The sequence below is a fragment of the Phoca vitulina genome, unplaced genomic scaffold, assembly GCF_004348235.1.
Source record: "Phoca vitulina isolate PV1807 unplaced genomic scaffold, GSC_HSeal_1.0 scaffold19, whole genome shotgun sequence".
Classification (NCBI taxonomy): Eukaryota; Metazoa; Chordata; class Mammalia; order Carnivora; family Phocidae; genus Phoca; species Phoca vitulina.
This window is the reverse complement of record NW_022589722.1, coordinates 26,348,031-26,363,885: the sequence shown is the minus strand read 5'-3', so window position 1 is coordinate 26,363,885 and position 15,855 is coordinate 26,348,031. Positions and strand designations below refer to the sequence as shown.

The following is a 15,855-nucleotide window of genomic DNA, read 5'->3' as shown; positions in this document are numbered from 1 at the left end:
AAAAAGAAAGTACATTTACAGCACTGTCCCATATTTGTCTGGCTCAGGCAGAAAAGCGTGCAACTCTTGATCTTGGGGTTGTGAGTTTGAGCCCTATGTTGGGTGTAGAGATTACTAAAAATAAATAAACTTAAAAAAATTCCATGTATAAATGGACTTGCTCATTTCAAAACCGTGTAGTTCAAGAGCCAACTGTGTTATTTTTATAATTAAAAAAATTAAAGACTAAGTGGGAATTTCACAAGTCATTTGGCAATGTGTACACTTCTAGGATCTAGAATGTAGTATTCAGTTCCTAGATCCTACTAACCAGATTCAATCATCCTCTGCCAACTGCAGTTCTGAGATACCAAAATCATCATCATCATCATCATCATCATCATGTTTTTATTTTTGTTGCCTCAACCAAAAGAACACATTGCCTTTGCTCCCCACTCCCACAGAAGAGGTAGACAGGTCTAGGGGAGGAGCGTCTAGTAAGAAGAGTCATTTCTGCTTTACCATTTCAATATATGACAGCAGAGCAGGCTCAGGAAGAAAAACAAAACAAAACCAGAAACAAAACAAAACAGGATTCATCTGTGAAAAGGCAGTATGAGACTCATGAAAACAAAACAAGTTAAGGACACAACACAAGTCCACGGGGCTGTCTGAAGCTCTCTAAAAGAACACCATTTGTATAACACAAAACTTGTGGGAGAATCTGCCCCCGTGATGCCTTCTGAATACCTAGAGGCTGATACAGGATAAGGGTTACTGGAGCAGGTTTTTAAAGATAAAGACTAGTTTACTTGGGAAATGGATACCCTCTGGAGAACAGAACTTTCATCTGTGCTTTAAAAATAGGCTTAATGTCATTTTCATTGCTTCTCCCAACTCCCTCTTATCCATGAGACTTTGATCTTAACACTGGCATGGTTTTGCTAACCATAGTACTTTTTGGGAACACAGCTCTGAAGGCTGGCAAAGGATTTGTGTTCAGGAGATAGTATAAAACACCTTTATGTCAGAAAGATCCAGGTTCACGTCCTAACTCCCATTTCAAGCTGCATTCCCATGGACAAGTTACCTACCACAATCTCTTGAGTAAAATGGTACACTGTCATGAATGGAAATAACACTCACAGCATCTAACCAAAGTACCTTGTGCACAGAAAACCCTCATCAAATAGGAGCTATAATTTTTATATTATAAGACCTTTGACCAGAGTGTGGGGTTGGGGGAGTGGGCAAGAGGATGGGGAGAAATACCTGAACTGTTTCTGTAATTCCACTGGGACTCAATGTTTGGCATTCTACTTTGCTAAAGATGAAATGATTCCATGAGCCCATGTAGAATATAAGTGCGTTTGACAGAATACAGCAAAGTTAGGATTTATACTGTAAGCTATTTTTAAAACTGCCTGGTTAGCAAATTAAACCAGCTGTGAAAATATCCTGGTTTCCATTCACAACAAATACAAGACAAACATTCTCCTTTAATGAACCTGGCCTTGTGGCAGCACAGCATATTCTGCATAATTCATTCCTAAGGGTTATGGAGACATCATTTTCATAAGACAGACCAAAATTAAACTATTTTCTAGGAAAAAAAAAGATGAGACAGAGGAGTTTCTTTCTACAGATTTTCAGTAAATTCCACGAATTGCTGTCCCATTTAGCTTAGGAGGCTACTGTCTGAATAAAAGAAGTTATGTCAATACTTCAGGCCAGCCTTTAATATGCTTCCTTTAAAAGGGCATATGAAACACCAGTCTTCTCTGCAACACAATTTTTCAAGTTCTATGGCAAAGGGAGGAGAAAAATCTGCTCACGGTCACCAATAAGCTACTCCGAGGACTCCCAATTTCAGAAGATTTAAAACTGATCACTCTTTAAGAAGTCAGGGGAGAGATCTTGAATTATTCAGAATGTTGGCTAAGTTATATTATTTATGATTCCCGTTCCTTTAGGGAAACAAACTGTTATTTAAACAGAAAACAGAAGTATAAATAACTAAATGAAATAGAATTTCAAGAAGTACTATTCAAATAAATTCACACTTGGAATGCAGGGAAACAATCTATTCATTTAGTGCATTTCATAAAGACATAGCTAAGAAAAGGATATACCACCTTAAACTTTCTTTGGAAATCAACCAGACTGAATTAGTTCAATTTGGAACATCCTGAGCCTTAAAGCCTTTGCTAAAGTGTAACATAAATTTTGATTAGCCAAGTCTGAAAAACTACAAAGCCAACTTTCTTGCCCCTCCAGTTAGTCTGTCTATAAACAGAAGCAATGCATTAACAGCCACCAAAGCAACTGGTGAGTTCCACAATGTGCCCAACGTATACATCCTCTGCAAACAGGCTCTCAGCATGTTTAACCAAAGTACTTTGAAGATCTGTAATAGGACCCCTTTTAAATAAACTGTGACTCACTGTTTGCTTTCTTCACCAGGAGGTGGAGTCTTGCCATGCCCTTCCATTACAAAATCCTCCTGTTCCACCTGCAAAGGCAAGCACCACAGGTCAGCAGTAGTCAGTAACTAAGATGAAACTCACTCAAAGTTCCAGGGCCTGCCCTGTGCAGAACCACATGGCCACTGCACTCTATTGCCTGGTCCAGAAGCCAGGTTTGCTCAAGGCATCTCTCCTTGAGTGACTAGATTTGTGGAACAGAAAAGGAAACGTGTTGACTTGCAACTCACATACTTGTAACAAAAAATTAACATCCAGAATATATAAAGAAGTGCTATGAATCAATGAGAAAAAGACAATGTACCAGAAAATTTTACAAAATAACCAAGTAGGAATTTTACTGAAGAGGATGCACAAATGAAAAGATATTCAATCTCATGTCAACCAGGAAAATGCAAATTAAAACCACAAAGAGATACCATTTCACAACTACCAGGTTAGCTAAAATTAAAAAATTGGGCAATACCAAGTGTTGGCAAGGGTACAGAGTAAGAGCAACGCTCATCTACTCCTGGTGGGAAGAAAAATTGGTACAACGACTTTTCAAAAGTTTACCACTATCTGGTACATTTGACTATGTATTTACTGTACAAACTAGTGGTTGCACTTCTAGATAAATACTCTAGAGAAACTTTTACACATACATAAAAATATTTTTGTAGAATTATTTTTAACAGAAAAAAAACCAGAACAAACACCCATCAATAGTAAAATAAATAAATATACTATGGTGTTTTCAGACAACAGAATACTATACTATATGAAAATGAATGAACTATAGCTACACACCGCAACCTAGATGAGTTACAAAAACACAATACTGGGTGAAAATGCAAATCACAAAAGAACACACACACAGTATAATTTCATTATATAATGTTCAAATATACACATTCTAAAACTGTATATATGCACATGTATTTAGACGTGTATGTGCGTACATATAGTTTTTATTTTTATTATTTTTTTAAGATTTTATTTATTTGCGAGAGAGAGAGAGAAAGCATGAGACGGGAGAGTCAGGGGAGAAGCAGACTCCCCGCTGAGCAGGGAGCCCGACGTGGGATTCGATCCTGGGACTCCAGGATCATGACCTGAGCCGAAAGTAGTCGCTCAACCAACTGAGCCTCGCATCCCTATATATAGTTTTTAAAAACTATTTTATTATTATTTTTTAAAGATTTTATTTATTTATTTGACAGAGAAAGTGAGAGAGCACAAGCAGGGGGAGCAGTAGAAGGAGAGGGAGAAGCAGGCTCCTCGCTGAGCAGGGAACCCGATGCGGGGCTCGATCCCAGGACCCTGGGATCATGACCCGAGCTGAAGGCAGACGCTTAACCACCTGAGCCACCCAGACACCCCTAAAAACTATTTTTAAAAAATGAATGACATACAAAATTTAGGCTAGTGATTCTAGTCTTAGGCAGGGCCATATGCAGGGTCCTGGGGTATGCCTGTGGTCTACTTCTTGGCCTGTGTAGTAGGTATATGGGTGTTTGCTTTGTAATTATTCTTTTAACTATGTATTTCTTTCTTTTATATATGTATGGTTTATTTCTCAATACAAATATCAAAGGGGGAAAAAAAGCATTTTACTATTCCAAGTGGTTTACTGATCTGGAAGATCAGTGACCGAGACAGAGCTACCTCCATAAATGGAGACTGCCTACCAGTCCTATGAAAACTCTCCCAAAAGGCGTAACTTACAAAAATCAAACAGATGTATTCAAGGAAGGAGACAGGACTATTCCCAATTTAGAAAAATAGTTATAGGACCTAATAATCTGGAAGACAGACAACAGTAACATACACACACACCACACTGGAACCAAAGAAAACACAAGGCTTTCCAATTCTGTCTTCTCCAGTCTTCATTTCTCAAGAATGCTAGAGAAGATGGGACAATATTAAGAGGATAAGTTTCAAAAAGGACAGAAAAGTAAAGAGGTGTTCGTAATTTCCATTAAAGAAACTGGAGGAAGCATACACAAGAATTAATTAAAGACTCACACTGGGCATACTGTAAAATTCAAACCAGGTTTTGACTTTATTCTTAGGAACTTCCTGACTCTGCAGCCTGTGGGACTTAGCCAAGGAGAGGGAGGATTCTCCCATCCTAAGTTTACACTTAGGATGTAAAAACTCTAGAAGAAAAAAACAGTATTGCAGAGGAAAACTTATGAGGAGCTAGAGATGACCAGGTTGTGTTACAGGAGCGTATATGTATGTTTTTAAAAATTACTGTGTTGTGCATTTTATACACTTAACTATATAAATGTTATGCCTTAATTAGGAAAAGCAGGTGACAAACTGTTTAAATTTGTTAAGCTTCTTGCAAACTCAAGCATCAATCATTTTCTTAAAGACAAGAATGACTATTCTCTCATTTATATGTATTATAGAAATTTCTTGATCCTTCATCTTTAAAAATTCTCTCCAATTGGGGCACCTGGATGGCTCAGTTGGTTAAGCGACTGCCTTCGGCTCAAGTCATGATCCCAGGGTCCTGGGATCGAGCCCCGCATCGGGCTCCCTGCTCGGCGGGAAGCCTGCTTCTCCCTTTCCCACTCCCCCTGCTTGTGTTCCCACTCTCGCTGTCTCTATGTCAAATAAATAAATAAAATCTTAAAAAAAAATTAAAAAAATAAAAAAATAAAAATAAAAATTCTCTCCAATTAAAGAGCTCTAAAAAAAAAAAAGAGCTCTAAATTGTGTACCTTGGCCTCTGCTTAGTAGTTTTTTTTTAAAGGCTTATCTGTAATCAATTTCTAATTAAATACAATAATAATGAGAAGGTCGAAGAAGCCGCAGCTTTGACAATCTCCTCCATGTGTGCTCCCAATCTTTAACTCCAGCCCCCATGTTATTCATACTAGTCTTCTTCACTTGGATGGCCCAGTAAGTCCCAAAATGAAACATCATCGTTGTCCTCAAATTTCTTCTCCTTTATTATATCCCCTATCTCTGCAAATGGTACCATCATTCACTAAGATCCCCAAACAGGAAATCTATACAGGTATTCCCCACTTTCTGAAAGTCTGTGTTATACCACTTCACTTCTACAGAAGACCTATGTTAATACCTAGTTTTGCGAACCAAAAAAAAAAAAAATCTGAAGAGGATTTTCACTTTTTTACAAAAAAAGGCAAAAAGCAAAGTAGCGTTCAGTGTTGGTTTTGCAGCCAGCCATTATAGAGGCACGTGCACCCTGAGCAGCGAGAGGGGCACCACCAAGCTCCTTCCCTGGGACTACACTCAGCATCTCAGCATCCAGCCGCCAGGGCTTGGAACTTTGTGAGCATCTGTGCTTTATCTTGAGTTATTTTGAGCATCCGTTAGCAAGATGTGTCCTAAAGCATCAGAAAAGTCTAGGAGAGGTTATTCTCTGGGTTTGGGAATGCGCCAAGATTTTTCCATATAAAGAAATGGTCATTGTTTCTTGGTTTTATGCAACATTTGGACTTACAAAACATTTCATAGGAAAGCTCTACCTTCAGATAGTGGGGGAAACCTGTCATCACACAAGAATCTAAGGTTCCCTCCTTAACCCCACATCCTACTAATCACCAAGTATTGCGGCTATTACCTCTTAAATAGCCCTCATATCCATCACCCCTTCTTTATTCTCTTTAACTGCCATAGTTAAAAGCCAGCTTCTCTAAATCTCACTACTACACAAGCCTTCTCATTGGTCTTTGTGCTTCTGGGTCCCATCTCATTTTAATACATCCTCCAAACCACTTCCATCAAGTGGGCTTTGTAAATGCAAATCTTATTGCATCATTCTCCTTGAAATTCTTCAGCAGTGCTCCATCACCTACGCTGAGGGATAAAAGTTCAGTTCATTTGTCCAAACAATCTTTTCATCTGCCTCTGCCTCACCCACTCTGAACCCCTGGTGGGGCATACAACTCCTTAATCCCTGTACCTTTACATGTACTGTTCGCTCTTGCCTAGAAGCCCTGGCCTTCTGCCCACATACAGTTCAAATTCCTCCTCATTCCTTTAAGTGCCAATTCAAATGCCTTTCCCCAGAAGACACCATCTCCTGCAGCAGGGTTCACAACTTTTCTCAGTCTCCATCACATCAGAAGGCAATAAAAATGGTCCAGAAAGATCACTGCTCCTTATTGCCACTTCCTGTTTTTCTCATGTCCACTTCCAGTCCCTTCCCATCCTTACTTCTTTCTTTTCTACATTTCATGAACACTTTTGGACTTAATTTGATGATCTCCACCACTCCTCCCCCTTGACTTCATTTGCAGGAGTTTCAAGATTTTTTTTTTTTTTTTAAAGTAGGCTCCATGCCCAGTGTGGATCTCAATTCGGGGCTTAAACTCAACCCTGAGATCAAGACCTGAGCTGAGATCAAGAGTTGGAAGCTTAACTGACTGAGCCACCCAGGTGCCCCTCAAGATTTTTATACATAAAAAGGATACCATGTCTTTACCTTTCTCCCACTACCATTCATTCATTCAACAAACATTTACTCAGCACATATTACACGCTAGGTGCTGGGCTGAGATAAAGGTAAAGAACTGATAGTCGCTGCCCTCAAAAAGCTTGCAGATTATTGAGAAAGACAAACAAAAACCAGTCAGTTACCAGCATTGTATGGTGACAGATGGCAGCTACACCTGTGGTGAGCATAACTGCAGAACCATAATAGCATAATGTACAGACCTGTAGGATCACCTGAAACTAATGTAACACTGTGTGCTGACTATACTCCAATTAAAAAAAAAACACATGACCATACAGTGGGAGAAAGCAACGCAAGGATACAGGAAGGGCGCTTGACACAGCCTGAAGGAGTCAGACACACTAAACCAACCCTAGGCAGGCGACTTTCCTCCTTCCTAATTCAGCTAGGGAACGGGCAGGACCCACGCTGCTCCACACCAAGGTCCCTCAATTCTGAAATATGACTCAGGCCACAAGCTCCTATTGCACTCCCTCCCTCCGTCTGAACCTGGGAAGAGTTCCTCTAACTTCTAGTTCTGCTGTTTGTCCTCAGTGTCCCCTGACAGGCATATCAGTGATTTTTCTCCTTAGTGCCCTAGATTTGCTCAACACCGACTTGTTTTTAGTATATTTCTGCCCTACCAATCCCTTAACTTTTTCTCCTCTGCTCTGGGAATACAGAGCATAGCTGGAGAAAGTTACAAAACTGGTTCCTTTTCAACCCTAGGCCAATTAACTTCCACTCAGTGCTCACATGTCAGCACCTGGCCTGGAAGGCCCTTCTTCATCCTGTCTTTCTGGTGAACTTCTACTCAGCCTTCAAAGACTGGTTCAATTGTTACTTTTTCTAGGAGGCATTTTTGACAACTAGCCTTCCTCCTGGGAACTTCCCAAGGTGCTCCTTCCCACTTACCCTGCAAGGCCCAACAAGCAGCTGTGATCCTTTGTTCACCCATTCCGAGTCTGCTGGTGAGTCTTGGAGAGAAACAATGTAATCTTTGTGCATCCCAGAATCTAACACAACCCTTCTTGTTGGTCATTCATTCAGCATACCTTCTAAATGCCTACTGTGTGCTAAGCACTGGGTTGAAAAACTGAATGAATGTCTGACCTACATCACATTCTTCATTCATTCATTCTGTACCTTCTCCACTCTCCTCCAAGATTCCAAACCCATCCATTAGGCATCCTCCCTAGTCTGGCCTTTCTGAAGATTATCCTGAAAGCCTATCTCACACAATCCCCTTGGTTTCTTCTTGTCTGGATTATGCAGATGAATCTGCATCTTCACCCATTTTCCCCCACTCTACTGCTCTGCCAGGCTCCCCTCACCACTTGTATTCTAAATGCATGACCTACACCATACCACCTCCTCTGGGACCTTATTGTCTAAGGAAATCTTTCTTCCTTTCCAGTAAATCCATCCCCTCAACTGACAAATACTTTATAATCTCTTCTATTCTGAAAAATTATTTTTGGCCTTGTGATACCCTCCAAATATCCTCCTGTTTTTACCCTCCCTTTCACTATCCAAATTATTAAGAGAATAAACTATACTCCATTACTTCCATGTTCTCATCACTGATCTGGTAAAACATTGGTTGATTGATTGTTACTTAAGTAACAGATAATATGATTTTATTTTTTTAAAGATTTTATTTATTTGAGGGGGGGCAGGGGGGAGGGGCAGAGAGAGAGAGAGAGAGAAGTAGACTCCCCACTGAGCAAGGAGGCCAACTCAGGGCTTGATCCCAGGACCCTGAGATCATGACCTGAGCAGAAGGCAGACAACCAACAGAGCCACCCAGGCACCCCTATATGATTTTAAAACTCAAATAATACCACCAGGCTTATAAACAAAAAATAGCACTCTCCTCTGCTGCCCCCCCTTGGACCTCTCCTTCCCCATTCTCCCAATTTAAGTCACCATATTTGTTCAAATCAATATTCAGCGCTAATAGTGCTGTTACTAAGTGAATAATAGATACAGCTGAATCATATGGAATAGTATAATTAAATTTGCTTTTCTTGTACAATTTTTTGTTTTCCCTGGAACTAACAATTACTTTCTCTTCTTATACTTTCTTTCAATTTGGGGGGAGGGGTTAGTATTTATTATGTATTTTTCACTAATTCATCCTCAAACTCTCCAACAGAGCTGTAAATCTCCTCCTAATAAATTCAAACACTTCATGTAATCTATCAATTTCATTACAGTCTTGGAGACATTCCTCAGGGGTTTTCTCCTGTTCCAGTCTAGATTGTTTGCTCTCTAGGCCACTCAAGAGCTGACACTTTGCCAGGGATGTCTTTTCCCCTTCATCTCTGAAATTCCTGGCTGTCTCTCCTACCTTGGAGCATCTGTTCCCCATATCCTTTGTCTTCCTCTTTTATGGTTTACTCCCTGGTTTAGGTGGAGCATATATTCCAGTGATTTCCTGATAAAAGGTATATGGGAAGTAAATTTTTTGAGATCTTGAATGACTAAAATGTCCTTACTTTATCCATATATATAACTGACATTTTTTTTTTTTACCCACATACATAACCACATACATAATCGAATCAGAAGTTCAAGTTAGCAAACCTTTTTCCCTCCACAATTTTGAAGTGATGCTGCAGTGTCTTCTAGTTCCCAGAGTTGCAATATAGAAATTTCACAGTATTCTAAATCCTAATGTTTTGGATATAACCTGTTTCTTCTCCAGAAACTTTTAGGGTCTTTTATTTCTCCTCTGTGTTCCACAAATGCAAACCCACTAAGTTTTTTTTTTTGTTTTTTTTTTTTTAATTGAGCTTCTGGGTAGGCACTTGCAATCTAGAAACTCAGGCTCTTCAGGTTTAGGACAGTTTCTCTACTTATTTTGATAATTTTATCCCCTCCAGGAATTCCTTATTCAGTGTTGAATTTTTGGCATTGATCCATAAATTTTCTTCTTTTCTCTCCACTTGTACCTCTCTTTTTCTTTTACTTTCTGGAGATTCTCTCAACTTTACCTTCCAATACTTCTAACTTTTAAAAGAATTTCTGTTATTGTAACTTAATTTTTGAAAGCTCTTTCTTGTTCTCTGAATACTTTTTTAATAGTCCTGTTCTTATTCCATGATTATAATACCATCTTTTATCTCTGAAAAATATTATAGATCTTTTTCTTTGGGTAAATACTTAGTACTTAGCAGTGTGTATCAGTTTGCTAGGGATGCCACGACAAAGTACCACAGCGCGTGTGCTTTCGGTAACAGCAATTTATTGTCTCACACAGACCTGGACGCTAGAAGTGGGACGTGAAGAAGGGCACTGGTTCCTTCAGAGGGCTGTGAGGGAAGGATTTGTTCCAGGCCTCTCCCCTTGGCTTGCAGACGGCCGTCTGCTCCCTATATTACCGTGTTACCTCCAAGTTCCTCTTTTATATTTGTTTTGGTCACTATCCTCCAGTCATAGGTTTTTATCAGATGTCTGGTCATCTTTGGTTATCGACTGATATTTAAGAGGTAAGCTGGAAAGAACTTGGGAGTGCTTTTTGTATGTGGCGAAGGGAGGGAAGTTGCTTGCCCTGTGGTTGGCTTCCTGGACATCAGGAGGGGACCTGGCCATTTCACTGGGAGAACTCTCAGGTGTCTGCTTCTATATATTCCTTTTTTACCCCCTTGGGCTGTTCAATTACCCAGAGAGGTACCCTTTAATTCTCAGCCCGACTGATATAAGTCTGGCTTCCAGTGTTCTGGGACTGAATTTGGGAAGAGAGCTGGCACAGTCTCACATCATTGACTTAGACTGAATCTTTCTGCTTTGAGTTAGATACCTTCCCTCCACCTTGAGCCTTGCGTGGTACGAGAGGGACAGCTATCCACCCGTGGATGTGCACGGCAGGATACCTGGGCTTTGCTCCTGGTAAATTCTTCAGCCAACACCGCTGTTGTCAGTGTCACTCCAAAATCTTTCTGGCTTCCAAGATTTTGTTGGCATTTCTTATCTGTTTCATCTCCTCTTCCATTCACTTTATTTTTCTGGTGGATTTACGCTTGCTGAAATCATTTATGCTTGCTAAACTAATTTCAGTGGAGTTTTATTTTTTTTATTTTTTATTTTTTTAAAGATTTTATTTATTTATTTGAGAGAGAGAGAATGAGAGACAGAGAGCATGAGAGGGAGGAGGGTCAGAGGGAGAAGCAGACTCCCTGCCGAGCAGGGAGCCCGATGCGGGACTCGATCCCGGGACTCCAGGATCATGACCTGAGCCGAAGGCAGTTGCTTAACCAACTGAGCCACCCAGGCGCCCTTCAGTGGAGTTTTAGAAGGGAGTGGAGACTAATAACTAGGTTTAATTCACCATGTGATCTACTTTTCTGCAGATCTACTTTTTTTTTTTTTTTTAAAGATTTTATTCATTTATTCATAAGAGACAGAGAGAGAGAGGGAGAGGGAGAAGCAGGCTCCCGCTGAGCAGGGAGCCCGATGTGGGACTCGATCCCAGGACCCTGAGATCATGACCTGAGCTGAAGGCAGACGCTTAACCATCTGAGCCACCCAGGCGCCCCAGATCTACTCTTAAAACTCTTTTGTCTCTTCTTTTTCCCCCTCTATCAAAACTGCTCTATTTGGGGTGCCTTGGTGGCTCCGTCCGTTAAGTGTCTGACTCTTGATTTTGGCTCAGGTCATGATCTCAGGGTCGTGAGATGGAGCCCCATGTCAGGTTCCATGCTGGGTGTGGAGCCTGCTTAGGATTCTCTTTCTCCCTCTGCCCCTCTCCCACCTCTCTCCCTCTTTCTCTAAAAACAAACAAACAAAAAAACTGCTCTATTTAATGCCACCAATAAATATTTGCTGGTTGTCTCCTTCTTTAAAAAATTATTTGAAGGGCGCCTGGGTGGCTCAGTCAGTTAAGCGTCTGCCTTTGGCTCAGGTCATGATCCCAGGGTCCTGGGATTGAGCCCTGCCATTGGGCTCCTGCTCAGCGGGGAGTCTGCTTTCCCCTCTCCCTCTGCCTCCCACTTGTGCTCTCTCTTGCTATGTCTCTCTCTCAAATAAATAAAATCTTTTTTTTTTTTTTAAGATTTTATTTATTTATTTGAGAGAGAGAGAATGAGAGACAGAGAGCACGAGAGGGAAGAGGGCAGAGGGAGAAGCAGACCCCCTGCTGAGCAGGGAGCCCGATGTGGGACTCGATCCTGGGACTCCAGGATCATGACCTGAGCCGAAGGCAGTCGCTTAACCAACTGAGCCACCCAGGCGCCCTCAAATAAATAAAATCTTTAAAAATAAATAAATAAAAATAATTATTTGAAAATTTAACAGTTTTATGAGGTATAACTGACATATATAAAATTGCATATATTTATTCTATTTGATAAATTTCAACATATGTATATACCCATGAAACTGTCATCACAATCAAAAAAATGAACATTTTTGCTACTCCTAAAAGTTTCATTATGCACTTCCTTAAATTTAAAAAATGAGCAATTGTCCCCTCCTGCTCTCCCTCCCTGGGCAACCACTAATGTGGTTTCTGTCGTTATAGATTACTTTGCATTTTCTAGAGTATATATACATGGAATCACACAGGACATACTCTTTTTTTAGTCTAGCTCCTTTTGATTAGCTTATAATTACTTTGAAATTCATCCATAGTTTCATGTATCAGTAGTTCATTTCCCTTTTACAGCTGAGTACTATCCTATTGCATAGAATCTACCACAATTTGTTTTCCAGTCATCTGTTGATGGGTGGCTGTGTTGTTTCCAGATTTGGGCTATAACAAAAAGCTGTATAAACATTCATTTGGAAGTTTTTGTAAGGATGTATGCTTTCTTTTTCTTTGGGTAAATACTTAGTACTTAGCAGTGTGTATCAGTTTGCTAGGGATGCCACAACAAAGTACCACAGCTCATGTGCTTTCGGTAACAGCAATTTATTGTCTCACACAGACCTGGAAGCTAGAAGTGGGACATGAAGAAGTGCACTGGTTCCTTCAGAGGGCTGTGAGGGAAGGATTTGTTCCAGGCCTCTCCCCTTGCCTTGCAGACGGCAGCCTTCATGTTCACATGGCATTCTCCTTCTGTTTGTGTCTCTATGTGTAAATTTCCCCTTTTTATTTTTTTAAAGATTTTTCCATTTATTTGAGAGAGAGAGAGAAATCAGAAGTGGGGGGTAGGGGAAGAGGGAGAGGGAAAAGCAGACTCGCAGCTGAGCAAGGAGCCCAAAGCAGGGCTTGATTTCAGGAGCCTGAGATCATGACCTGAGCCCAAGGCAGGCGCCTAACTGACTGAGCCACCCAGGTGCCCCTAAATTTCCCCCTTTAAAAAAGACACTAGTTGGAGCACCTGGGTGGCTTAGTTGGTTAAGTGTCTGCCTTGGGCTCAAGTCATGATCTCAGGGTCCTGGGATTGAACCCCACGTCAGGCTCCCTGCTCAGCTGGGAGTCTGCTTCTCCCTCTCCCTCTGCCCCTCCCCCTGCTTGTGCTCTCTCTCTCTCTCTCAAATAAAGAAATAAAATCTTAAAAAAAAAGACACTAGTCACACTGTATTATGGCCCACCCTAATGACTTATTTTAATTTGATTACCTCTGCAAAGACCCTAACTCCAAACAAGGTCACATTCTGAGGTAATGGGGGTTAAGACTTCCAACAAAGGAATTTGGGGGCAAGGGCTGGACGGGGAAAATTCAGCCTCTAACAGTGGATCATACGGTAGCTATATGTTTAACTTTTTTTTTTTTAAAGATTTTGTTTATTTATTTGACAGAGAGAGAGAGACAGCGAGAGAGGGAACACAAGCAGGGGGAGTGGGAGAGGGAGAAGCAGGCTTCCCACTGAGCAGGGAGCCCAATGCGGGGCTCGATCCCAGGACCCTGGGATCATGACCTGAGGCGAAGGCAGCCGCTTAACAACTGAGCCACCCAGGCGTCCCTATATGTTTAACTTTTTAAGAAAAAGTTTCTGTTTTCCAAAGTGGCTGCAGCATTTTATCTCCCCACCAGCAGTGTATGAGAGTTCCAGTTCTTCGTATCTCACCAACACTTGGTATGATAAGTCTTTTTAACTTTACCCATTCTAATTGTGACTTTAATTACATTGACATTGAACATCTTTTCATGAGCTTTTTGCCATCCATTCTCTGGTAAAGTGCTGTTCAAATTTTTGACCATTCTTTTAAGCAGCTTTATTTCTCTCTCTTTTTTTTTTTTTTTTGAGTAAGCTCTATGCCCAATGTGGGGCTTCAACTCATAACCCCAAGATCAAGAGTTGCATGCTCTACCGAGTCAGCCAGACACCCCTAAGTATCTTTATTGAGATATAATTTACATACCATAAGGCTCACCTGTTGAAAGTATACAATTCAATGGCTTCTAATATATTTACAGAATTGTGCAATTATTACCACAATCCAATTTTAGAACATTTCTATCATCTCAAAAAGAAAATTTGTACTTATTGCCAGTCGCTCCCCATTTTGTCCTCCCTTCACCCTCCTTTCCAGCACCAGGTAACGGCTAATCTACTTCTGTCTCTACAGATTTGCCTATTCTGAACATTTCATGTATAAATGAAGTCATACAATATGTGCTGTTTTGTGTCTGTCTGCTTTCCCTGAGCATAATGTTTTCAAGTTTCATCCTTGTTGTAGCATATATCAGTACTTCATTCTCTTTTATTGCTGAATACTATCCAGTTATATGGATATACCATTTTGTTTATCTAAAGCATCAGCTGAGGGACATTTGGATTATTTCCACTTTTTTGCTATTATGAATAATGCTGTTATAAACACTTGTGTACAAATTTCTGTGTGGACACATGCTTTCATTTCCCTTGGGTGAATACCCAGGAGTGGAACTGCTGGGTCATGTGATAACTCTATGTTCAACTTTTTGAAGGAAGGACTACCAAACTTTTGCTCAAAGCAGCTGCACCATTTTCCATTTTCACTAGCAGTGTCCAAGGGTTCAAATTTTTCCACATCCTCACCCACACTTGTTACTGTCTGTCCTTTTGATAGCAGCCATCCCAGCAGGTGTGAAGTGGTATGTCACCGTGGTTTTGGTTTGTAGTTCCCTAATGAGTAATGATGTTGAGCATTTCTTCATGGGCTTACTGGCCATTTGAATATCTTCTTTGGATAAATGTCTTCCAATTCTTTGCTCATTTTTTAAATTGTTTGTTTTTTTTTTCCTATTATAGAGCTTTGAGAATTTTTAATAGATTCTAGATACAAGTCCTTTTTCAGGTAGGTGCTTTTCATGTATTTTCTCCCAGTCTGTGGCTATCTTTTCATTCTCATTAACAGCATCTTTCAAAGAGCAGAAGTTCTTAATTTTGATGTAGTACAATTTATCAATTTTGATTTATTTATTTTAAAAAGATTTTATTTTTTAAGATTTATTTATTTGAGAGAGAGAGAGAGAGCACGGAGGAGAAGGGGGGAGAGAGAGAGAAACTTCAGCAGACCCCATGCTGAGTGTGGAGCCCGACATGGGGCTGGATCCCATGATCCTGAAAGTACGACCTGAGCCAACCAAGAGTTGGATGCTTAACTGACTAGGCCACCCAGGGACCCCCCAAATATTTTATTTTTAAGTTATCTCTACACCCAATGTGGGGCTCAAACCTACAACCCTGAGATCAAGAGTCACATACTGTATGACTGAGCCAGTCAGGAGCCCCAGACAATTTATCAATTTTTAAAATTTAATGGTTGTGCTTTTGCTGTGGTATCTAAGAAATCTTTGCCTAGCCACAGGTTTTCTCTTACATCTTCTACTAGGAGCATTATAGTTCTATGTTTTACATTTAGATCTAAGGTCCATTTTCAGTTAATTTTTTTAAAAAGATATTATTTATTTATTTGACAGAGAGAGACACAGTGAGAGAGGGAACACAAGCAGGGGGAGTGGGAGAGGGAGAAGCAGGCTTCCCGCTGAGCAGGGA

General features: G+C 40.4%; 1 protein-coding gene across 6 annotated transcripts in view; it reads right to left on the bottom strand.

Moving 5' to 3' along the window:
- TNRC6B (trinucleotide repeat containing adaptor 6B) overlaps positions 1–15,855 on the bottom strand; it is a 248,772-nt gene that overhangs the window by 155,101 nt on the left and 77,816 nt on the right. For all 6 annotated transcript variants that reach the window (XM_032416409.1, XM_032416415.1, XM_032416416.1 and 3 more), the window contains exon 4: positions 2,424–2,491. In XM_032416409.1, coding sequence (XP_032272300.1) covers positions 2,424–2,491 — 68 coding nt within the window. The remainder of the gene's footprint in view (positions 1–2,423; positions 2,492–15,855) is intronic.